The sequence below is a fragment of the Mycetomoellerius zeteki genome, unplaced genomic scaffold (assembly GCF_001594055.1).
Source record: "Mycetomoellerius zeteki isolate Tzet28-1 unplaced genomic scaffold, Tzet1.0 scaffold48, whole genome shotgun sequence".
Taxonomy (NCBI): Eukaryota; Metazoa; Arthropoda; class Insecta; order Hymenoptera; family Formicidae; genus Mycetomoellerius; species Mycetomoellerius zeteki.
The window spans coordinates 1,034,065-1,058,087 of NW_017257479.1; the positions used below are offsets into that span (position 1 = coordinate 1,034,065).

At 36.6% G+C, this 24,023-nt stretch overlaps 5 protein-coding genes across 9 annotated transcripts in view; 1 reads left to right on the forward strand and 4 right to left on the reverse strand.

The window, feature by feature from the left end:
- Positions 1–407: 407 nt before the first annotated feature.
- LOC108727288 (modifier of mdg4) lies at positions 408–4,995 on the reverse strand. Of its 4 annotated transcripts, XR_001936840.1 has the most exons (7): positions 4,650–4,995; positions 4,232–4,419; positions 3,970–4,146; positions 2,826–3,315; positions 2,119–2,178; positions 635–1,243; positions 408–551 (listed from the first exon to the last, which is right to left on the reverse strand). XR_001936840.1 is itself a non-coding variant. In XM_018455348.1 (6 exons), exons 2-6 carry the CDS (start codon positions 4,412–4,414, stop codon positions 810–812), a joined length of 1,341 nt encoding a protein of 446 aa, XP_018310850.1. In that variant the 5' UTR covers positions 4,415–4,419; positions 4,650–4,995; the 3' UTR covers positions 408–809. The 4 variants fall into 4 exon arrangements, 3 of the variants coding, with proteins under 3 accessions (XP_018310850.1, XP_018310849.1, XP_018310851.1); XM_018455348.1 differs by having other exon boundaries at positions 408–1,240; XM_018455347.1 differs by having other exon boundaries at positions 408–1,243.
- A 478-nt stretch (positions 4,996–5,473) lies between these two features.
- LOC108727336 (protein EFR3 homolog B) lies at positions 5,474–7,195 on the reverse strand. The gene has a single exon (XM_018455440.1). The coding sequence runs from the start codon at positions 7,123–7,125 to the stop codon at positions 5,542–5,544; it is 1,584 nt and encodes a 527-aa protein (XP_018310942.1). The 5' UTR covers positions 7,126–7,195; the 3' UTR covers positions 5,474–5,541.
- A 501-nt stretch (positions 7,196–7,696) lies between these two features.
- Positions 7,697–15,953, reverse strand: Taf1 (TATA-box binding protein associated factor 1). The gene is given in 17 exon segments (XM_018455441.1): positions 7,697–8,072; positions 8,477–8,686; positions 8,759–8,888; positions 9,123–9,260; positions 9,357–9,499; positions 9,599–10,037; positions 10,231–10,473; positions 10,584–11,822; positions 11,895–12,256; positions 12,405–12,667; positions 12,831–13,077; positions 13,080–13,956; positions 14,034–14,159; positions 14,244–14,489; positions 14,583–14,995; positions 15,322–15,739; positions 15,829–15,953. Coding segments are annotated over 16 exon segments (5,655 nt in total). The 5' UTR covers positions 15,674–15,739; positions 15,829–15,953; the 3' UTR covers positions 7,697–7,845.
- A 2,933-nt stretch (positions 15,954–18,886) lies between these two features.
- Positions 18,887–20,853, reverse strand: Sumo (Small ubiquitin like modifier). Of its 2 annotated transcripts, none has more exons than XM_018455302.1 (3): positions 20,581–20,853; positions 20,360–20,482; positions 18,887–19,163 (listed from the first exon to the last, which is right to left on the reverse strand). In XM_018455302.1, the coding sequence occupies exons 1-3, from the start codon at positions 20,596–20,598 to the stop codon at positions 19,026–19,028; spliced, it is 279 nt and encodes a 92-aa protein (XP_018310804.1). In that variant the 5' UTR covers positions 20,599–20,853; the 3' UTR covers positions 18,887–19,025. The 2 variants fall into 2 exon arrangements, with proteins under 2 accessions (XP_018310804.1, XP_018310803.1); XM_018455301.1 differs by having other exon boundaries at positions 20,360–20,485; positions 20,581–20,849.
- A 1,845-nt stretch (positions 20,854–22,698) lies between these two features.
- The window catches only part of MED23 (mediator complex subunit 23), a 7,406-nt gene continuing 6,081 nt past the window's right edge, over positions 22,699–24,023 (forward strand). The window contains exons 1-5 of the mRNA XM_018455461.1: positions 22,699–22,735; positions 22,832–22,935; positions 23,075–23,319; positions 23,455–23,587; positions 23,773–23,955. Coding sequence (XP_018310963.1) covers positions 22,879–22,935; positions 23,075–23,319; positions 23,455–23,587; positions 23,773–23,955 — 618 coding nt within the window. The 5' untranslated portion in view covers positions 22,699–22,735; positions 22,832–22,878. The remainder of the gene's footprint in view (positions 22,736–22,831; positions 22,936–23,074; positions 23,320–23,454; positions 23,588–23,772; positions 23,956–24,023) is intronic.

Here is a 24,023-nt window from a genome sequence, read left to right on the forward strand (position 1 = left end):
ATATATATATATATATGTATATATATAATTTTAAATATCAAAATCTTAGAGGAATTTTATATTTTATATTTATGAAATATATAAAACTTATTATTTCAACTTTCCTTATGTGTCCGATGATTCTAATACTTTGAAAATTGTAATATTCTTCTACAAATATCAGATTACACGTGTTACGATAAAATATACTATCGATTTTTTAAGTACAACGTTCGATGAATTATTTGTAACACGTAGTAAAATTATCGCATTAAACCGATTCATTTATATTTTTGGAATTGATATAATGTTTTAAAATAAATGTCTTTAAAAAAAGAAAATAAGAATTAAAAAAAAATTGTCAAAAACCTAGGTAGTGCGATTTTTTCCACATATTTATTTTCATTTGTTCACGCTTGCTACGCAATGTTTCTATACATGAATATTTGCTTACATATCACTTATATACTCGTATATTCGTTTACATATCATGAAAATTTCATATAATGATGAATTTCGGATGAAATTCCAGGAGAGATGAAAACCGGACGGTGGATGGGAAGGGTAGATTACTTTGTAAGAACATATTTACAATAAGGCGCTTTATTTCTATAAACTTCTCGCTTATTTAGCATCGTATAGAAATAATCGGTACTTATTATGTGTCTAGTTTGTGCGAGTTGTGGCATGGTGCGCAAATATAAATATAACAAATTTCAGTCGCGACTTAACGCTCTCCGTTTTTGTCTTGTTAACACTTATTAATCCTCGTTGCCCTTTTTCGATGGGCACATCAAAAGAAGAAGAAACTTCTTGAGAGAGCTGTTCCTTCACACGCCGTCACCATCACCGTCGCCGTCGATGGTGATACCGTCGTCACCGGCTGCCAACGGTTTGCTGCTCTTATCCCGCTTGGAGTTGTGATAGAGGTAGGAGTGTACACGTAGACTGTTACTGTTCTTATATTTATTACCACAAAGCTTACACGTGAGAGTTTCAAGCGGACCGTGAATATAACGGACGTGTAGCTTGAGGTTCTCCTTGCGTGTGAACTGACGCATGCACCACGGGCACGCATACATGCGTATTACCTTGCCATGGTCCATGATCAACGTTGGACCCAGCTCTGAAACGACACGCAGCGTTGTCTCTAATGGCAAGCTGCTGCCGGAAATACCTTTGACTGTACGTCGTCCCTTAGTGCTGGAATTCGCCGTCTCATATGTTGAGTCACTTGGATAAATCGTTGTGTCGTTTAAACCTACTAAAGAAGAGAATATTATTAGATATCGTATTATTATTCTTGAGACTATTAGATATGCATTCGATTAAAGCCATCAAGAGATTACATAAAGAAAATGAAAAACATGTTAAATAGGATATACAAATGTAGGAGGAAAACAGAGTGAGGTATTAGATTGGTGCAAAAAATGTTGTATCTAGTAAAATAAAATTAAAAACGCAAAATGGAAGTAAGGGTCTGTTCTTTTTAGCTGAACTTCTTACACAGTTCATTTTTTCTTTTTCTTTTCACACTGACTCATATAAAAAGTTTAAAAAGTATAAGTCTAAAATTACGCGGATTTCAGTTCCTTTTTTATTTCATCTAGAGAGATTTTTAAAATTCCCTCTTTAAAGAACTTCAGTTTTTCAGTTTTATTTAATACAGATTTTGATAGCTAAGCGAAAAATTTTTTGCATCAATCGAATATATTTATAAGCAGTGTGTACAGCAGAGATGCAGTTTCTGAGATATCGGAAAAAAACTATGCAGTAAAAGAACGAGATTAACTTGAAAATTTACATTTAAAGATTGATAAGAAATATAAAAAAGGTAACTGATGCAATTCGTATTTTTCCAACAAAACCCATTCGTTATATAATCAATTCATATTAATAGCATCTAAAAATAAATTACAAATTAGCATGCAGTTCTGCAATTTAGAAAGAAAAAAAACAGGTAGGAACATTGTCAGCGAACCAATTAACAAGTATTGAGATATAAAATTTCGTGTTATTTTCCTACATTCATTCTACAAAAAAAAATATCTTGCGAATTGGTTCTCTTTTCAAACATGCTGCTGAACGAGTTGGAGAATGTGAACAACAAGCAAAATGCGACAGAAGTGTAAAACGTACCGAATGGCTGAGTTTGTGAATTCTGATTGTAGGGAACTAACTGCGTATCTGGCGCGAAATCTGTAAGATAACATCGCTTTCTCTAGACATTCATGGCCAATGAGATGAGGTGCCTGGTGAATTTATGCAAAGAGAAAGAAAGAGAGAGAGAGAGAGAGAGAGAGAGAAAGAGAAAGAATTATAATTCGAGGAACATCGCTTGCTCGGATTTGAAACACCCATTCGCGTGAACATGCAAATGTGATATTGCGTTGATCACAGAGACTAAATTGACTTTAACCCCCGGCGTTGCGATTTAACGAACGAATTGATTTTGCAATGTGAACCGACCATATTCCTTGTTGAATCGAAATGCGTTAGAAATTTATAGAGAAACAATGTCGCTCGTTGGAGGGATGATAATGAGATCTAAGATGTTCACGCTAGAAATACCGGGGGTTAATTAAATAGTACGTAAAAGTGCTTAAGAGCTTGCGTCGCAGTCAAACAAGTGATAATGAGTCTCAATAACAAAGTACACATCTATCCGTGGCAACACTTGAGTGTGTCAAACCTTTGGGGCGCCGATACTGCTGGTACAGCAAACTTTTCTCTTTGCCAAAGGGCGTTTCAGCTCCGGATGACGTTCCGACGACGTCATTCAATCTACTGTTAGCGTTGTCTTTAAAGTACACGAGATGCCGACAGGACGGCGGGAGAATCACTACCTTGTTTCGGAGCGTTCTCGTTGCCGGCATAGAGTATTTTTTCCGCTGCATATCTGTATCCCGAATCCATATCCGTGTCCATCGTATAATCCAGCGGTTCGGGCTTGGTTGATTGTGGCTGACTCACGTCGGATGTGCAATCCAACGGCTGTTCTTCCATGCGGCATGGTATGTCTGTGCTTCTGCTTCTCTCACTGAACGCTGTCTGAACATCTTTATCATCTGGGACACTGTAGTCAGCTTCTGTGCAACCTTGCCAATGACAAGTGTCAGTGACAGTTGACGTTTGTACAGTAAACGGTTCTCTCGTTGAGACGTCTTCTGTTGAAGTGCTTTGCCTCGTAGACTGCTCCTTCACGATGTGCGTCAGCCTGCTGAATGTGGAGACGTTTTCGTCTGTACCGCCATGTTCACATCTGTCCTTTTCCACTTCATAGAAACCACGATCTTCAAAGTCCTCGTCACTTTTTCTAAGAGTATCTTTAAATCTCTGCAATGTAGAAATCAACTGTGTATAAAAAAATAGAGTTAAAATATATTTTATGTTTAGAGATTTACAGAAATTGTCTTCGAAAAAAATAACATCTTTATAAACAAGCAACATCACTCTTTCTCACATTCTATGCATTATCATTTTAACACTAGCATTTTCCTGAAACACTGTATTTTTATAAAGATAATTTCCAGGGTTGGGTAGTACTAAGTTAAAAAGATAAAAGTTAAATTAAAAAGTTAATTAATTTTAACTTAACTTAGTTACATTTTAGACTCTTAACTTTTTAACTTAATTTAATTACATTTTATCAGTAACTATTATTTTTTAATTTGATTTTTTTTTTTAAGTCAATCCTCGGACACAATGCAAGTGGATAATGAGTACATAATTTAGTAATTTTATATTGTATAATCATTACTTGTGGACAAAAATAACTAGATTCCTTAATAAATTTGCTATGAGAAAGGAAAAATACAAAAAATTATGTAAAATGATCAAATTTTTTCTTTTTCTTTTTTTATGGTTGTTCGTTTGGACCATATTTAACTTTTAATTCTTCAATTACTTTTTTTATTAACTTACCTTTTAATTTAATTAAAAAAAAAGATTAACTTACCCAACCCTGATAATTTCGACTGTATAACAAACCTCATTTGAATCTGTAGTCAGTCCTTTTATTTGTAGAACCTCTGCAACTTTCAGAAAGCTAGCGATATCCTCTTGCTTGATATTGACTTCTCCTTGATACATGAAATGCAGTATAGCTAACAAATCCCGATAATTGACATCTTTCAGTATGACAATAGGATGTTTGCATGTGTTTCCCTGTGTATAACAAATCACTGAATCAATGAAGCCTTAACAAAAGTAGTTACAATATTACCATTGTATCACTAAAATAATAAGGTACCTTGAAAAGTTCTCGAAAGTACGTGCTGCAGACTGACAATATTAGTTTGTGAGCTCGCAAGATTTGACCTTCGACGGCCAATGTGACATCCACGAAATGCTCGTCTGTCAGCAAAGTATACAAGCCTGAAGACAGGTTTCTTGGGAAGCTGTTCCACACCAAGGAGAATTGTTCGTCAGACATTGTTCCTGTGTGAAAGGTATTTCGTATACTCGATAGAAAAACAAGAGAACGTTGACTAGAGCTTAGAGGATTCACAAGTGCTGTATTAGGCCGCTTTTACAGCTATCTACAATGCACTGTTATTACGGTTACTAATAAACGAACTGTATGCGCGCTACATTTGTATCGTTTAAAAGTAAACGTATATTTTCATAATCAGTGTATTGATATCGCCGGGTGTAACGTATCTCTTTACCTTCGACAATTCCGTGTTTACAAACACGGAGAAGATAATGAGCACCTCAACAAGAATGACAAAGCTGATAGTTTTTCCAACACCGCTCTATAATACCATTATATCGTTTATATCAAATACAGAATTGAACTTTAACGAGGTATTCGGGGCTTCTGAAATCTGATTGATCGTTCAAGCACCGTCCTCGCTTTCCTTAAGATATGAAATACAAAACACAATCAAGACAGTTATCCTGCGCGCGAAAAGCTTGAGTTCACTTGAGTCACTTCGATGTGCGTTAATTACCAAAGTAGTGCGCCATAAATCATGCGATCTTCGTTGCGCTCCGAGATGGCGACGCTGGGCGACGCGTGCAATGGCGCCGCAACAAACAAATAATAATATAATAAAATAAAGATGTGATAAATGATACATACAATATGTATCACTTATATTTTACACGACATTTTATGTATTTTATATATAACATTTTATATATGTGTAATGATTATATATATATAAATCATATATATATAATATATAATTATATATTTATGATATTTGTGCCATTATATCGTTTAAAAGACTCAGCTGGGTATCAATGCAATTTTCTACAAGCGTCTTATAAAATAATAAGAGAAATAGTTAACTTACACAATAATCTTTCTATCAATAATTCCTTTTTTACATAATTCCTTTCTATTAATATAGTTTCCCTCTAATATAATTCCTCCCTGTATGGAATTATAATTCTTCATTCCTCCTTCAATCGTCAAATATAGAAAACTGCCCCTCATGGCCCCTTGATTTCATTAAATTTCTATTTCCTTGAATCTTCTTTAATTTAAAATATAATAGAGTGATCTCAAAGACAGATCTGTGAATTCCTAATTCATTTCAGAAATCATATCATTCAATGTGCAATTAACGAGATGCTGTTGTGGATGTCGGTGAGATGGAAGCATTTCCAGAGACCATAGCGCACCTCCCAGTCGACGAAGAATAGCTCCGGCTTGTTCCAAAGAACGTGATGCAGAGCAAAGTTGTATTGGGATTGGATGGGAGGGTTCAGATGCGGCGCCCATTGCGCCCTTTCTGTCACAACTCTGTTCACATAGTTGTAGAAAGCTTTAGCCTTGTGTATCCAGCAGATGAGGGACATAATAGAGATGATCATAGCATGTATGTGGCAAGCTATTTCCACGTGATTGTTCTGCTGTTGCAGGATGATCTCCTGTAGATTCATCGCGAGGCAGACCAGAGCAGCAGCCATGAAGCCACAGGGTACCTCGACAGCGATCATACATATCGTGCAATACGTCATCTCGAGATTCATCCGTGAGTCCGAGTGGCTTATTAGACTCTTTAGCAGGCTATCGTGTAGCAATTCGCGATGCAACTTGAAGAACAACCGATCTTCTTTGCGACACTGCGTGATACGCAGATCAAGACGCGAGTGCTCAAAGAAGATCTTGGGCGTGTCGAAGATCGGTCGGTTGTCTTGGCGGTCCATCAAGTACTGCAACACTCGGTTGCCTAGTAGACTGATGATCCGACTGGACGAGCCCACCATTTGCATTAACAGCGGGAAGATTTTCGGGGTGAGGGTTTGCTCGTAGAGACCCGCCTGGTGCATATAAGCAGCGAATTCCAAGGTACTGGCGAATTCCAAAACGAATTCGTCGGTCGTACCTGCGGCCACTGTCCATGAGCACATGTGCTGTACGACCACTAGCAGCTGATCGTTCGGCATATGTTTCATAGTATTTCTTAGGCAAACTTCTAAACCTTTCTTGAGGCTTGCAAGCGTCGATGGCGATGACGGTGGTAAAGGTGCTAAAGAAGAGGAAGAGGAAAAGGAGGTCGTCGTTAATCGTGCGATTATACTGGCGTGGAAGAGCGCGAGCATCCTTTCTATTGTCGCTACTGTATCCTGCGTTGCCGGCCACACATACACGTCCAGAAGCTCATACAATATTCTGACGATACCGCGAGCATCCTCGACGCTAATTTCTGGCAGTGTTAATTTATTCCAAATTGAATGGACGATCAGTCCGGCAATAACAGGGTTGATGTTCAGCAGACTGTACATCACTTCAAAACAGAAAGTCTCGAATTTCCAGAGTCGCTCGTGATAGATGGATTCCACGATGGTCTCCACGACATCCCGTGATCTTTCGGGCAGATAGCTTTTCAGTAAAGCATGATAGCAATCTCGGGCGACTTTAAATTTACGTCGACGCTTCCATAAATCGCAAAATCTATTCGTGTGCAATACTTTCTCGTAATACAGCAGGATTCTCAGTAGACACGTGATAAGCGTGTGAGGATGGCGAGACTGCAACTGCTTCTTTGTTGCGTTTCTGACGATCATCGTTATCTTATCCAAGGTTTTATCCTGGATCTTATCCTGCTGCGTCGAGGAGTACAAAACAGTGGACGAGAAGCTCTTAGAGATAGCATCCATTCTCTGTGCAAGTTCTTCATCGGTGATCATTCTTGGGATTAATTTAAAAGTTGTTAAATTTTAAAAGAAATGTGACAGCAGCTGGAGCTCCTAGAAGAAATATTAGGTATTAAAAATGGAAATATATAAAATAGAAAGCAATAATATAAACAATGTAATATATAATACATGGAACACTGAAATTTATAAAAATATGGAATAATAAAACTAAAAGAGAGATTTTTTATGGGTTAGAATTCAACTTTCAATTTTCTGGAAGATTATGACATTGAAATTGCAGTTTATGTCATAATATTTAAAGATTCATGCAATTCGTTGTTCAGTACAATTACTAATCCACATTTTTACGTTTTTAACATAAAGCAATAAAATGCTGAATGAACTGAAAATGTCATTATTTTTAATTATCATTACCTTTTTCTTCTTCTAGACGACGTATTAATGTTAAGATAACGTAATTAGACTTATATAAATAATGATATATCGTTTATAATAGATACTATTTACATAAGTATAGCATAGCAATGTAACGTAGCGATAAGTCCATAGATAGAAAAAAAAAACAACACTTTATTCTATATTTACAAGTTCCTATACATATATGCACATAATATGAATAAACTCTAGATTCTTCAATCTTACAAGATAGATTTAAAAATTCACGATTCTAACTATATTTGTAACCCATTGTTAAATAGACTAAATATACATTCTCGCGCGTTACTTTAACAAGCAACAAAACTTTCGCATTTAGAACCACAAATCACCGGTGACATCCTCGTCCGGTTGTATCAGTTGTTGCTGCTGCTGATTCTGCTGTGCTTCCTGCTTGGACGTGACATTTTCGGCGTCATCATCACTTTCGGAAACAGCCAGATCATCCTGGATCTTATTCTCTCCCTTATCATCTCTAGCTGGTAAACCAGCCAACAAGAAGTCCGACGGATCGTAATTTGGATCAACATCCATGCTCTCATCTATGAATGGAAAGTCGGAGTTTACGGAAAAAATCAACAAAAAGTTAATACAATTCTATCAATTGAACAACAAATGTAATTAAAAGCGATTCAATAAAACGTCGTCTTTATCTTTGAAGAGTCATATTTTCTCAAACCATTTGTTATATATAAAGATATTAATAAATTTCTCTTTAACATATTTATATTTTATAAATAAAATTTCTAATTTCTTCAAAGGAGTAAATCATCAAGTGAAGCAAATGAGTCGCTTAAAATATTGGTTGCGTTCAGCAGAGAAAATAATAATAGGTTCCTACACTTAGATCCAATAAAGAACTAAAGGCAAGAACCAATCATATTAAAGAATCACTAAGCGCTAACTGATTAATTTTCTCTGTTGAACGCAGCCATTATCTTCTTACCTTGTTGAAGCAGCTGCTGTTCGCCCATATAAAAACCGACATTTCCTAACTGAACCATTGCTTCTGCGGCTTGTTGACTGTCATCATCTGCTAATACGACACCTTCTCTGACCTCGCTTAATTCCAATGCCTCCGTTTCGTTTTGCTCGGAATGTTCGTCCGTGCCGAATGGCACTTCATCAAATTCATCTTCGCTGGAGAATTGAAGATCTGTGACAGAAAGAAAGAGTATTAAACAAGCTCCGATAAATACAAAATAAAGTTAAGATTACACTACTCTACCTTCTTCAAGCACATCCTTCTTTTTCGAATTCCTATCCATGTCCGTTTCCATGTCTCCTTCTACATCGACAAAATCGAAGTCATCCATATTTGATTTGCTAAATGGATTCTCTGGAGAACTGTTCTGGCTCTAAAGATAAATTTCAGTGTTGAATAAAATGTAAATAAAATTAAGCAATGAAATAATAAAATATGAGTTATAAATAAGAAATACATAGTTAAGTACAATAAAACAATTTTTAACGAGCTCTCAATGTTCTACAATAATTAAAATAAAAACCGGGCTAATTAGAGCTAAACACTGCTGTAATTTGTGTCTATTACATAGTTAAGTATTAAATATAAAAATAAGCATAATACTTACGCCTCTATATTCAGGTTCCGTGATAGTATAGTTTTCTTCATCGGGGCAAAGCCAGGAGGAATCTATGTCTGCTTGCTCCATCGCTCGTTTTTGCACTAGCAATATATTATTCTCCAGTTGTGTCAAATGTTCATCATACTAAAATAAAATTCATCATTATCAGCAACTTTATTTCTATTTAACTTAAGCACTTTTAACAATTTTTTTACCTAATTAATACAAAAATAGTCATACCTCATCTAATGTATCTTTACACACTTTAACCAACAACTCCGCTTTACTTGTAAGCGGAGACTCTTTACCATTATAAATCGAGCAATTCTCCAAGATCTGTTCGATATCTCTAAGAAATTCGTGACGGCTGTGATATTTGTGTGCTAGAAGAATTTTAAGAATAAATAAATTAATTTTAAAGAAAAGTAAAGTACAAGCGTATAAATCTACAGTTTTACGTAAACACTTCAGTTTTCTTTTACCAGAAACTTTTTTAGATACTGTTTCTAGGTCCATCGGCCTCTTGACAATATTGTAATAATCCTTCACCATCTTTTTATTGACAGGTTTCATAAACGGCCATACTTCTGTCATAGATTTCAGCTTATTGTTGACAACGTTATCCAAAATGAAAGTGAGAGCAACCTGGTCATTGTCGTCAAGAAGAGGATTGATGGCCTTCTCTAATCTCATCAAACGATCCTCCTTTTCGCCAAGTCTCTCGACACACGTATCCAACATTCTCTTAGCGGCCACAGTCAATGAACTCTTTGCTCCGTTATAGAGCGTCGAGTTCTCCACAATCTGATTAACATCTGCCAGAAATTCTTCCCTGCTTTGATATTTCTTTAGCCTCAAATTTTCACGTATGGTCTGCAGATCCATGGGCCGCTGTATGATCTTGTGATAATCAGGGACTACCTGGTAAAAAAAAAACATAGCATGGTCAATATTAAAGTAAAACAGTGTTTTTCGATTTTCAGGATATTTTTGTTATACATACTGTACATAAATTTATAGTTATATAAAGCTTATAGAATTTTAGTTTCATTTTCATTCAATTTGCAAATGTGGTTTTGTAGTGTGCAACCTCATGAATTAAAGTAGCGCTTACTTTAGCATTAACTGGAAATAGGAACGGTTGCACATCTGGCAGATCTCTCATTTCATTCAAAATGCTCTCCAACATTGTAGACATCACTACAACTGGATCAGTTCTACGTCTGTTAACCGGTCTTTGATGACGTTTCAAATAATCACAGTGGTCATCTGTGGGTGGTTTCCTACGTTTCTTTGAATTTACCGCTTCCTTCGGCACTTTGAGCAATAATGTACGCCTCTTCATTTCCTCAGCGTGCTGAAATAAACAAGAGGTTTTTATCACTCTTTAGATTCTTGGACCACGTATATGAATATGGATTGAATAATTTAAATTTGGTGTTAAATTTTCAATATCCATCAACTCACCTTGATAAGTTTTGAGGACAATTTCACCTTGGTGCCGTCGACATTAACCAGATCCTGATCATCAGTATTTAGCTGCTTCTCGATTTCCTCCTCCTGTTCTTCGGTCATCGCGACGTTGACTGGTGCAGTGGCGATACTGTTCTGGTAGAGTGGACAGGCTTTGTTCGTACGCATGTGGCCGACGTTGCCACAAGCACCGCACTTGAGTTTCAGATCTGGTTTGAGTTTAGGTTTTTTACGCTTAGGAGGCGATATCTCCTGTTTAGGATGTTTGGGCGCGGGGATAGAAGTAGAAGATTGGAAACTACAAAATGGAAGGATACTAGTTGAGGAAGTGGTAGTTGGAGTGTTAATGTTACTGCGATCGAATATGTTATTCGAATTATTGATATTGCTGCCGTTCACTATAGATGGCCCACCCAACATACGCTCCCTCTCCTGATTTCGCTTGATTCGTCGCAATTGTTCCTGAATTCTACGCTTCTCCCGTTTCATTTCTTCCTTCTGTGCCTCGTCCAATGTGGCAAACTGCTTGATAAACGTCTCGTCCTTCGAGTTACGGATCTTAATGTATGTATCGATTACGGCGGGCTTTCTCACTAACTCAACTCGCGTGTATTCCTTGCCCTCAGGATTACGGAAAGTGCGGTAAATCTTTAATACACGTCCCTGCTGCGCATTAAAATTATTAACTGGGCTGTCCTCCTCCTCGTCCTTCTTTTTGCTCTCCTTGCCTTTCTTGCCTTCCTGTTCCTGCGCCTCGCCCATGAGCATCTTCCGTAGCTCATGCCGCTGTTGTTCCTCCCGTTCCAGTGATAGCTGCGTGCTGGTCTTTTTGTTTGATAACATATTTTCGATATTCTTACCCATTTCCTCGATATCCGAGCTGTCCTCCTCCGAACTCTCACCCTCATCCGTGCTCAATACTTCGTTCGACGACAGCACACGATTCTGTAAGTCAAAAATTCGTTGGCACTCCTCTTTGTAACGTTCCTGATGTTCGGCAATAGAGAAACGATTGCCGCGTGAAAATTTTGTCATGCCCTCCTCGCCAGCCTTTGCCTTCTCTGTCGATAGAGTTCGAACCACATCAATTACTTCCCAACGCGATAACTTTTTGATCTCCTCCTCGGGTACACCAAATTTTCGTAGCAACGCTTTCGCATTGTTCAAGGACAATCTCCTCAAGTCCGCGTCTGTGCCAGTTACAGTTCTTTTTGGTTGAGCTTCTTGTTCCTCCTATATAAAACATTTTATGATTTATTCTAATCTGGATAACAATATTCTTGATAGATATTTGTCAGAACAAACCTTGCTAATAGTCGGTTTATTCGGCACTCTAACATAACTGAAACCTTCACCACAGCCAGTTGGATCGGCTGGACCTGCCAACTGCAGTAGACACTTTCCTTTCATGGCTTGGATATAAGCGCGCGTCGTATTCCACGGCGCTACCTTCACCTCGTCATCCATTTTTAACTGCATGTCCTCGTCGTCATCGTCTTGTGGAGTGAACAAAAACTTCTCTCCGTATCCAGCGTCCTTTAGGCGCTGTTCGGCCGCGATCATGCTGAAATAAGCACAGCACTGCTCTGGCGACACCATAGCGCGGATCTCCTCCTCCGTCGGCAACCTAAAGTCCGGTTTTATTACCCACCAGTTGGAATCCATGCCTATTTGATATAAAAAAGTAAGTAATTTGAACGTATACAAATTTGCTTAGAAATGAAATATAACAGTAATGTTTCTTTTTGAACAATTTTTTTTATTTCTTAGTTTTTATTGCAAAAAGAAGTAACAAACAATATAACGATTACGTACCAGTTCTCTTAAAGTCGGCGCACAGCTTTAATCTTTTTCTAATACTACTCTCACTGTGAGATGGAAAGGCTTTCTTTATGTCATCCATTTTAATTCGTCGAGGAGTATCGCTTGACTTCCAAAATAATCTATATATGAACACCTGTAGAAAATCTCGTACAAAATTGTTTGCTCTCTTTGAATTTGGTCCAGGGACTTCATAAAGTGGGCATTCTTGTCCAGCAACAAATAAGGCATCCATTTCTCTAACATAATATTGTTGTCTACAAAGATTATCAAATCAATGAAAATAATTTAAAGATATCTAAATTTAAATATATATAGATGAAAGAAACGCATGATTAATAAAACTAAAATACAAGAAATAACATAAAATTGACAGGCATAAAAAAATAATACAAGCGTAATTATATTAAGGCATAATACCTCGATCTTATGACTAAGAAATCAGTTTCAGGAATCTTATGCTCGTAAAGAGGAGCCCTATACATGTTGTTCTCGATGGCTTGGATGCTTTGGCCAGGCGTAAGAATTCCAAGAAAAGGACTAGTGTGAGCGTACGCTGTCTCTCCATATTTGTATGTCTGAGGTCCCTGATCTTTGCCGGCCCTTCTCTTGTAATAATTCTTCACCTTGGAGCACATGCCGACTTGATTCATAAGCGGTGGATGCTATCAGGTGTTCTCATGAAGAACACATCGCCTCCACCGGAAGCAATTCTTTCTTGCTCTCGTTGCTTAGCTTTCTTTTTAATATGCTTAAGCAGAGGCAAGACACCATGCGGTGCTGGAAGAGCCAATGGCCCATAGCTGAACCTTCGCACCGGCGGCCTATGGAAGTTTCTCAATCGCATTGGACCCATGTGCGTTTGTACAAAAGGAACACGCAGCTCCACCACTGGAGTGCTATGCTGTATCAAATTGCCACCGCCGACTTTCAGCCTCAACGTAGTTTCCGACGACTTAGGCATGTAATATGTATCGTTTGATATGTTAAATGGATCTCGGTCAGGTGATTTCGGTGGTGGTGGAGGCGTGTCTTCTTCGAGGACATTAATGACACCTGCTTTACCCAACAGTAGTTTGCTTTTCTTAACGTGCGGATGCGGGATTTTTACTTTAGGTTGCGGACCGTTGTCCTTGTGGAGAAGAGCGGGATCAATGTCGTCCGGTATGCCTAGAACTATATTTTCGTCATTTGGATCCAACGTAAGTATCTTCGGTTTCGGGATCTTTTTCATTTGTTCGGGATCCCAAATGACTTCTTCCTCCCATAAACCATAAACAAGCTCCTCGTTTTCTACCGGAAATATTGAATACCAGGTGTCGTCCTCCTCCCGCTGTGGCTGCTGATTTCCCTTGCCCATATTCATCTTATTCTTTTGAGACTGCATGTGCAGTGGCGTTGTAATTTGCGAAGTGGCTAGTCTAACGTTAGGTGTTACGGTGACAGAGGCACCTTTTCCGGGCTGACTAAAGGCTTGCGCTGTTCTGTTGCCACTTGATGGTACCCAACCGGCAGCGTTATTTTTACTGTTCAACTTCTGCATTACCTATAAAAAAATTAATTTATTTTTTTTCTTGCAAGCACATAATAATAATACTGACTACTTTATTAACAAAATTATACCTTATGCTTTATGTCGTCTCCATTCCAGACAACATCATCTTCCCAGTGCAATTGCGACACCATCAAGAATGCATCGTCAGTGAAATCTTCGTCTTTGGTCTCTGATTTATTTTCTTGTTCTTCCACCTAAATTTAATGCAAGAAAATATAAATATTTTAAAGTAATTGTTCCGTTTAATCAGTGTCAAATGCAGTATAATAAATTCTAACTTTTTCAACCATCTTGAAGCCATAGTTGAATCCATCTCCAGTTTCTGGTACTTCAAGCATGTCATACCACAACTGTGCAGGTCCAAATCTCCAGTCAGCCACTTTGGGTCCCATGTCACCGTTCTCTCCACTTTCACCCATTTTACCAGTCTGTTCCTTGTCTTCTACTGGTTGTAGTAGCTTATTTTCATCATCCGAACGACATGCTTCAGTGCTCGGCTCAGGACCATATTGCATGATCCAGCCCTAAAACAAACAACGCAATATTAATCTATTCAGTGAAAATAGCAACTGGCAATTTCATAGATCCAAGAAAGATCTGCCACAAAAAGATTATACCTTAAATTTGGATTTTTTATCATCCTGATCAGAGCCAGAATCAGAATCTCTGACATCATGATGTTTTTTCTTTTTACGTCGCTTCCTTACACCCCTCCATATCTGTGGCAGACTGCTCGGCTTGCCGGGTCCGAACAGTCGCGAGAATCTGAGTACTTTATTAGTGCGGAAATCCGGAAACAATTCGGTGACATCGATATTGGCGTACTTGGATGGTAACATGGAAGCAAGAGGTGTTTCTAATTTACGTTGACGCGCTGCTTCTGCTTCTTCTGCAGTCAATGTCTCCTTCTCTTCTGGTATTGGCGGTGGTGGCATTAATTGTGTATCTGATTTACTGACAACTTCCTCGTCATCGGCATCATAATCTACATTTTCCTTGTCTAGTTTCCTATCGAATCCATTACTTTTGGCTAAAAACAAATATAACTATATAACTATAATTATTAACATTAAAGGTTAACCTCCATTTTTTGCCTGCTTCTTGCTTTTTACCTATTGTTTTTTTTCTTCTTGACAACTATTTTATCAACAATTGTGTTTCTTGTTACATATCTCTTCTGAAACTTGTTAATTATTTTATCTCAGGCAACAAAAAATGAAAAAACAGGGTAAGAAGTAAAAAAGAAAGAGGTAAAAAGCAAGAAACAAAAAGTAAAGAACATTGTAGATTAGTCTTAACATTATCAATCACATATAAATAAATCTATATAAAACCATAGTGCAATTAGATACTAACATATTTCATCAATTGTATCTTCTGCCAACTCATTTATATCTGAGAAATCTAGCGCAGTAGGCGATTTCGCCAAATAATCCATATCCATGTCATTTGTAGTTGTGTTTTGATCCTCCTTCTTCTCATCTACTTTGCCATTTTCTCTCTCCTCAGTATTATTGTCATTGGACATCATCTCGTTGATGAATGAACTCAGACCGAGGCGACTCAGCGAAGCTAAATGTTGTTTGGCATCCGGATCCAAGATATCATCCTCCAATTGACCATTATCGTCAATGTTGCCAAAGAGGAAGCCAGTGATATTAAGGCCAGATGCCAGGTCCTTCTCGTTTTCCTCATCGGAGTCTCCCATCTTTTCTTTGTTGAGATTTTACGATTATCCAACTTTTACAAAGTGAAGCCCGTGTAAATGCTTGACCTGATGACGTACAACAGTTTTGCAAATCAATCATGAAATCAGCAATTGCATCTTTTTTTTATTCACAATTTGTGAAGCATTGATCTTACCTTACGCGGATTATGTTCAGTACCGGTGAGTCGCACATGAAATTCTGGTCAGCGTTTTGTTTACATAAATAACACTGCGACAACAAACCATCCACGAGACAAATGGAAACCAACTAATAACCAAAACCACGACCTCGCAGATTTATCTAGATTCCGAAGCTTCGATTGTGTGAATACTAGATACGTAAAACGAATCAATTTTCTTTTTATAGCCACGACATCTGTGAAACAAGTTAAGAGTGAAACTGTGCTTAGATGATATCTAGGGACTTTTTGTCCACAAATTATACTTTAAAGTCTGATTTATAATGGCCGTAATCGTTAACTTATGCTGGTTCCGGTAAAGTTCAACCATAAGATTTCAATGCTTTCGTTCATATTAACTTGCCATATTAGTATGAACGAAAGCATTGAAATCCTATGGTTGAACTTTACCGGCACCGGCATAAGTTAAAGGTTACGGCCATTATAAATCAGGCTTTCTCCGCTGCTTGACGCTTGCTGCGTCGTGTGAATTCGGCATTAGGCAACAGTGTCGCTTGTAAAGCCCAGTGTCCACGATGCTAGAAATCCGTCCGAGATCTCGGATGAAGAAAGAATTGACCAATCGCATTGATCATGTGACTAAATTGTTTAAATGTGATTGGTTAATTCTTTCTCTCTCCGAGATCTCGGACCAATTTCTAGCATCGTGGACACAAGGCTTTAGAAAACTCTCACGGGTACTCACTAGTAACTTTCTATTAATTATTTTAATTTCAGCGATGTATTCAAAGAATGACATACTAAATTGATATAATATGCATCAAAATGATTAATTAAATACACATATTATGTATATGTTTACACGGATCGCCGAAATTAAGATAATTCAATAGAAAGTTACTAGTTAGTACCCGTATTAAGTGTATGATATAGGCTACGTTTACACCGTGCATTTAGGCCGCGGCCTGTACAATAGACGTCCTTGTTTATCCTGTATATTAAATAGACACCTATCGTATAGGTCGCGGACTAAGCGCACGGTGTAAACGTAGCCATAAACTAAGCCATAGTCAGTCTTCGAAATTTGAATCATTAGCAACTTACTCCAATATGTTCGCAATAGGTCTGTTCGCGTTGCTTGAAATCCTTAAATATTTTTGCACTTAAAATGAGATAGATATATATTTGGACGGTGAAAAGAGAGAAAGCGAAGATGTTGAGTGCAAAAGTGCATGCAACGCGAAACAGACCTAATGTTTCGATAAACCTAATGAGTCTCAAAATACAGGGTGTCCGGAAAATCAAGGTCAATACTTCGGAAAGTGATGCGGGATCCAAAAAGAAGAAAAAAAAGCTATATAAACATAGGTCCGGAAATAAGTCATTTCCGAGTTATAATTTTTATATTAAAAAAAAATTTATTTTTCATAATCACGATCGCAATTTATTTCATAGTATTTTAACATAAATCACTACATTTCGGATTATTTTGGCGATAACCAGGATACACTACCTGGAGATATAGTCCGCTTGGCATCCCTCTAGTAAAGTAAGAAAAATTTTTAAATAAAGAATTAAAAAAAAAGGATGCCAAGAGGACTATGCTTCCACGTGGTACATTCTGGTTAACGTCAAAATAGTCCGAAATGTAGTTATTTAAAACAATGTTAAAACACTATGAAATAAATTATGATTGTGATTATAAAAAATAAATAACAATTTTTTTTAACATAAAAGTGATTATAACTCGGAAACGACTTATTTCCGGACCTATGTTTATACAGCTTTTTTTCCCTGTTTTTTGAGTCCCGAATTACTTCCCGAAGTATTAACCTCGATTTTCTGGACACCCTGTATATTCTAACTTTATATATTTTTAAATCCACAAATTTTTATTCTTTATATTCTTCAGTTGATAATTTTTAAAGAAATTCTGAGTTCGTAAATAGATCTCTGATGAAATTTACAAATAAAAAAATTTATATCACTGAAGTTTGCTACTTTTGTGTATAATTGGAGTGTGGCGTCTAATTAAATTGTATTTTCACAAACACTTTAAATACATGTATTTTACAGTTATGTAAAACTTACACTTAGCGAACATAATAAATCGTATTCGGAATACATTTTACATTAGCAATATTTAAATCTTGACAAAAATATATATATATATGTTTCTTAAAGAAAAATACGAATTATCTTATATCGGTCCTCCTTGCTAAGTACGCTATGCAGTATGCATCAAGAACGGCTTGCCAAAGTGGAGCCGCTTGCCAAAAGTTGAAAGATCTTTTTCTTTTACAAAAGATAACTCGCAATTTATATCGCTCATGTAAAAAATAACATGGGGCCACGCTGAAATTGTAATGATGGTACGAAATTTGGTTTTTGTGAAACGCAAACGAAAGCCGGAATTACAGTCTTACTCATTAATAAAAATGTACGCCCTAATCTACACATCATTCTCCTGTACACCCTTTACAAATATAGAAAGAGAATATAGATACCTAAAGATGAGAATGCTTTTAATCGGAATCGTTGCAATGTTAAATTTATGTAAAAATCCACATGTACATAGGGATTCTTAAAATTTTTAAAGAATCTTGATGCCGAAAAGTATAATGGGTGTTCCTTTACAGAACTTATTATGTTTCGCTTCTTTTTCTTTCAGCAGTAACACAAACGTTTTCATGTTAAACTGATTCTATTCGAATGTATGTGTTGATTATTAAAACTTATAGTAAACGGTCGTTTCAATAAATAGAGACTTCAACCAACGGCACAATGCGCGGAAGCATTCTGTTTGACATGTTGTGATTGACCACAAGCACTCACAGCGGCAGGTGCCTGGAGTTTTTCTGCTGTACGAGCTATGAGTAGCTGTGGTTAATCGCGTGATTAAACGGGTTCCACTCCAATGTGTCTTTAAATATAAAAAATATATATATATATTAAATACTTCTAATAAATATACATATAATTGTACTCAATTGAAAAATTAGGAAAACAAGGGAAAAATAACGAAAATTAAATTAAACTTCAACAAAATTTAAATGTTTAAATGAATCTTGTGCATTATGTGATGGATCGAAGTCTCCTGTTATGTAGAGCGGAGTGAAGATAAAAAAATTAAATCATGCCTTCTGTTAATAGTAAACACTGCTGGAACGATAATTTCATTTAGTCCATTTGTAAACGCGATGCATTGCATCTCAACACGAAAAACCACCAGTTTGCTGTTGATACACCTCTATTGTATCTCCTTCCTCCATTTCCAGTGAGGTAGGTGTGTCTAATTCGTTTATGGGCTGTCCGTCAAACCTAAATCTTACTGCTGCTATCGCCAAACCCTATGAAGCAGTAACAATATTGTTAGAAATTCATTTATGAGCAATTGATTATTTTCGCATTGTAAAAATATAAAGCCTATTCTACAGTTGCTTAAATAAAATTAATCACAATCAAATATGAGAAGAATATTTGACTATACTTGGTTAACTCTTACAATTACATTTAAGCAATTGTAGAATGTTTAGACTTCAACAAATGTCAAAACTAGTTTCAAAAACTTTAAAAATATTGCATCAGAAAATATTACATTTTGATACATTTTAATATATGTACAAAATAGAGATATTTTAAGCAATAAACTACAGAAAGCACTATGAATGATGCAATACTCAACAAACAGAAAATATAACAATTGTCATTTTATCAGAGAATTAACACATAGCATTCCATTTATGCCTATATCAGGCAAGATAATAAGATTGAGATTGGGTTGAAATTTGACGAATCTTTATCAACTTATCAAACTTTAATTAAATTCACTAAATTTGAGATTTTCGTTTGTCTAATTGATTAAATCCTAATTTCATCTTAAGGTCTATTGGCATTGTTTAAAAACTCCAAAAATTTTTACCTACTTTAACTTAAAATGAGATAAATATATATTCAGGCGTTGGAGAGAAATTAAAGCTGTTGAGTGCAAAAAGTGCAAGCAATGTGAACAGACCTTTAAGCGAGAAGCACAGACTCTTGCACAAAGAATAACGCATAAGAAAATGAATCAATCAAACTTCTTTATTTTCTTCTTTTTCATGAAAAAGAACTTTGATTGGTTGATTTTCTTATGTCTTACATGTTATGCAACAGTCTATGCTCCTCATTTTAACTTCAATCTCTAGTTTGAGACCTCTGTTACATGGCACGCTTAATCGGGTTTAATGACATCCATAGTTATGATATTGGCGAATTATAGCTATTCCTCGGAAGAATGGAACGACTGTGATTAGCCAGTTTCATAACTACGGATGTTATTAAATCCGATTAAGAGTGCCGTGTAAATGTAGTCTGAGATGGACTTTAACAACAACTTGTACTTGGCAAGTCTTGATTTTGATCCTTACTCCATATACAATTCAATTTATAAGAGATCAATTGAAGAAATTAAAAAGTTGAAAGATATATGATTCTATTGTATTGTTAAAGGTATCTAAACATAAGAAAAAAACAGAATGGGGGATAAGATTAGATAAACACTTACTACACGGTCGCAGTACGCGTTCATTAATTTCCGTAAGGGTGTATGTTTCTTAATTTTAAACTGAACTACTGCGTTGTCCTGTCCCAGCACTTTCAGGTTTATGTGCTCCGACTCCGTCTTTGTCTCCTGCACGAACAAAGGACGATTGGAGTAAGTAGCGCGCGACGCCACGACGATCGTAAATACTTGGCGCTTGTAGGTTAAGTAAGGAGAAGCATTACCTTCTTCTCGTCCGACATGGTGCCGCGGTTCCGCAAGGCTGATCGGTGTTCACCGGGAGTCGCCGGGCGGTCGCGTGAACGCTAACGAGATTAAATGCGGACAGTCCGTACGCTTAACTACGTCGTAAACAGTCGTAAACGATTCTGGAACGTAAACTTGCCGCGAAGTCCCGCTTCTTCTCATCAAAACGACGTCTACGATGTCGCCATCTTGCCTGAATAACGCGCGAAACGAAAGACTCGCCACAGGCTTGTAGATTCTAAAAGTAAACTAGTTCTAATCTAGTGCAATAAGTTAGAGTGAAGTAAACTATGGATGCTATTCATAGTCCGTTCTTATTTTAAAATCGTTTTAAGTAATGTCTTAAGTAATGTCTTAAAATGCTAATACGGTTCTCTGATTGGTTCATGACTTTTTAAGACTGTACTTAAGACTTATGCGTTGTCTACAATACACGGAGTAAGAAGTAAGATTAAGAAATTGACCAATCACATTCGATTATTCTTCTCACGTTCGACTGTGATTGGTCAATTTCTTAGTCTTACTTCTTACTCCGTGTATTGTAGACGATGCATTATGCGTCGTCTACAATGGCAGTATCAGTAATGCGGGGTCTACAATAGAAGTCGTAACAATCGTAGAGTCTTAAGTCGTAGAAAATTGATCAATCACAGTCAAATATGAGAAGAATAATTAACTGTGATTGGTCAATTTTCTACGACTTAAGACCCTACGACCGCTACGACTTCTATTGTAGACCCCGCATAATGGATGAGATTGGGTGCATTCAGTACCATGATCGCTCACTGAGCGCTCAGTGAGCTCTTGTATCTGTTTGGTCTATATTTTTAGTTCTAACGGAATATGCCAATAAGATGCAAGCGCTCATTAAGCGCTCAGTGAGCTCTTGAATCTGTTTTGTCTATATTTTTAATTATATTCTAACGGAATATGCCAATCAGATGCAAGCGCTCAGTGAGCGGTTGCACTGAATGCACCCACTGTAAGAGTAACAAATTGACCAATTACAGTTGAATGTAAGAAGAATAATCTATCTTAATATCCTATAAAATAATCCGTTAATTTATACCGGTGCCGATAAAAAAGTTCAACCATAGGATTTCAATGTTTTCGTTCATACTAACTTGCCGTATTAGTATGAACGAAAGTATTGAAATCCTATAGTTGAACTTTATACCGACATAAGTTACGGCCATTATAAATCAGGCTTTACACTACGCATTGGAGACTGAGGATTGCGAATTGAGGATTAGAATTGATTAGAATTCAGCCAATTAGAACGAACGGATTAAAATTAAAGCTATCTGATTGGTCGAATTCTAACCCTCAATTCACAATCCTCAGTCTCCAATGCGTAGTGTGACACGGGCATAAGACATTGCTTGAGATTAAGGGCCATCGTCACCAAGCTCAGTTAACTTAACTGGGCCAATTAATCCATCGAAATTGACCAATCTGTCAATTCTTCAAACAAAATGACAAATGCGATTGGTCAATTCCGATGGACTAACTGGCCTAGTTAGATCAACTGAGCTTGGTGACAGTGGCTACGTTTACACCGTGCGCTTAGTACGCGACCTATACAATACGTGTCTTTGTTTAATATACAGGATAAACAAGGACGTCTATTGTATAGGTCGCGGCCTAAATGCACGGTGTAAACGTAGTCAGTGACCCTAAAGGCCATCACACGTACAAAAATTTTAGTCGTAATCGTAAGGTCTCAAGCAAATCAACCAATCACAATCAAAATTACGATCTCGCGTTTCAAAACGCTCGACTGTGATTGGCCGATTTGCTTACAGCCTTACGATTCCGACTAAAATTTTTGTACGTGTGATGGCTTGGTGACAGTAGCCCTAGGGTGCGTTCCAAAACTCGACTCTATCAACTCCGAGTATCTTTTATCCTTGTTCGGTGAAGAACAAGGATAAAGAAATCGTAAGATTGGATTCGCTACTGGCCTTACGGTCTCTATCGTGATTGGCCAATTCGCTTACTGATTATGTCCTTACGTTTTTGTATGTGCCATGGGCTTTATGCCGGTACGCCGGTACGCCGTACGCTGGCTTCATGGAACTTCACCTTAATGGACCAGGCAATACAGCAGGCGGCATTATCGGTGCAAATGCTGTAAATATTAATATTGAGATAGACGTATAATCTAGTTTATCAATTAATTTTTTTTTTAGAATAGTAGATAATTATCTTACAATCGATTTTTTTCAGACGGGCAGCAAAACATTAATTAAAAATTTCATCTTCAAGGATATATTATGGTTGAAAAGATGAGCAGTGAAACTCAAATTACAAGTATCTTAAATGATATTTTGGTAAGTAATAAGAAATACTGCTGTTTTCTCTTGATACATGTATTCTTTTCATAATTTTGCTACAACAAAATTTTATTTTTAATAATCGAACATATAGGAAGATTTTATTTTCTTTATATTTGTATTTTATAAATTCTAGAAAGTAGAGGCGATAGAAGAAGCATTCAGTTGTGTTCTTGTTCATCATCCTAAGAAGGAGACTGATAAAGTAGCAGCATGGCATCAAGAATTGAGGACAGCTATGACCGGGTTGACAAAGGAGCAACAAGAAGCAGCAGTTCGCCAGTTTTTGTCGATGGCTGCAGCTATGACAAATCACAGACGATTACAGTTATTACTGTCGCTTCTAGAAAACTTAGTGCATTCAAATTTTTTACCTGCTAGGTACGTTTTAAATGAATGCTTGTCCCTTTCATGTCTCTTTGATTCTTTGTATTAAATTATTTTAAATGAATGCTTGTCCCTTTCATGTCTCTTTGATTCTTTGTATTAAATTATTTTGTATGAATTTTTTTGCAGACTGGTATGTGAATGTATCCTAAGTTGTGATAAATTACAGTATCAATTAGAAGATTTTTGGATCGAGTGTTTCGTTCTCATTAAACATATTCTTGGTGGAGTCGACTATAAAGGAGTTAGAGAGATCATGAAAGTAAGTTTTCAATAATTCTAATGATTTATTTTGTATTTTTAATATGCATATAAAATATTAAGATATTTCCTTTATAATCTTATTATATGACATTGAGACAAAAATCTTAAAAAATAATATATATTTTTACAATGTATATATTTTTAAAATCTAAAAAAATACGTATTTTTCTGTTTTATGCTTAGGGATGCAAAGAAAAAGCCCAAACTATACCAGCTCGATTAGATGCATCAGTACAACCACAACTTAAAGCTTTAGAAAATGTTATTGAATTTATTTTCGATAGAAATGCGTGCTTATTACCAGGCTATTTTATTGTTAATGAGATACAAAAAGCTTATCCCGACGGCAAAAATTGGCCTCATTGGGTAAGTAACATTAAAGTACATTAGAGTACTGAAAAGAAAAAAAATAAAATTTTATATATGTATATATA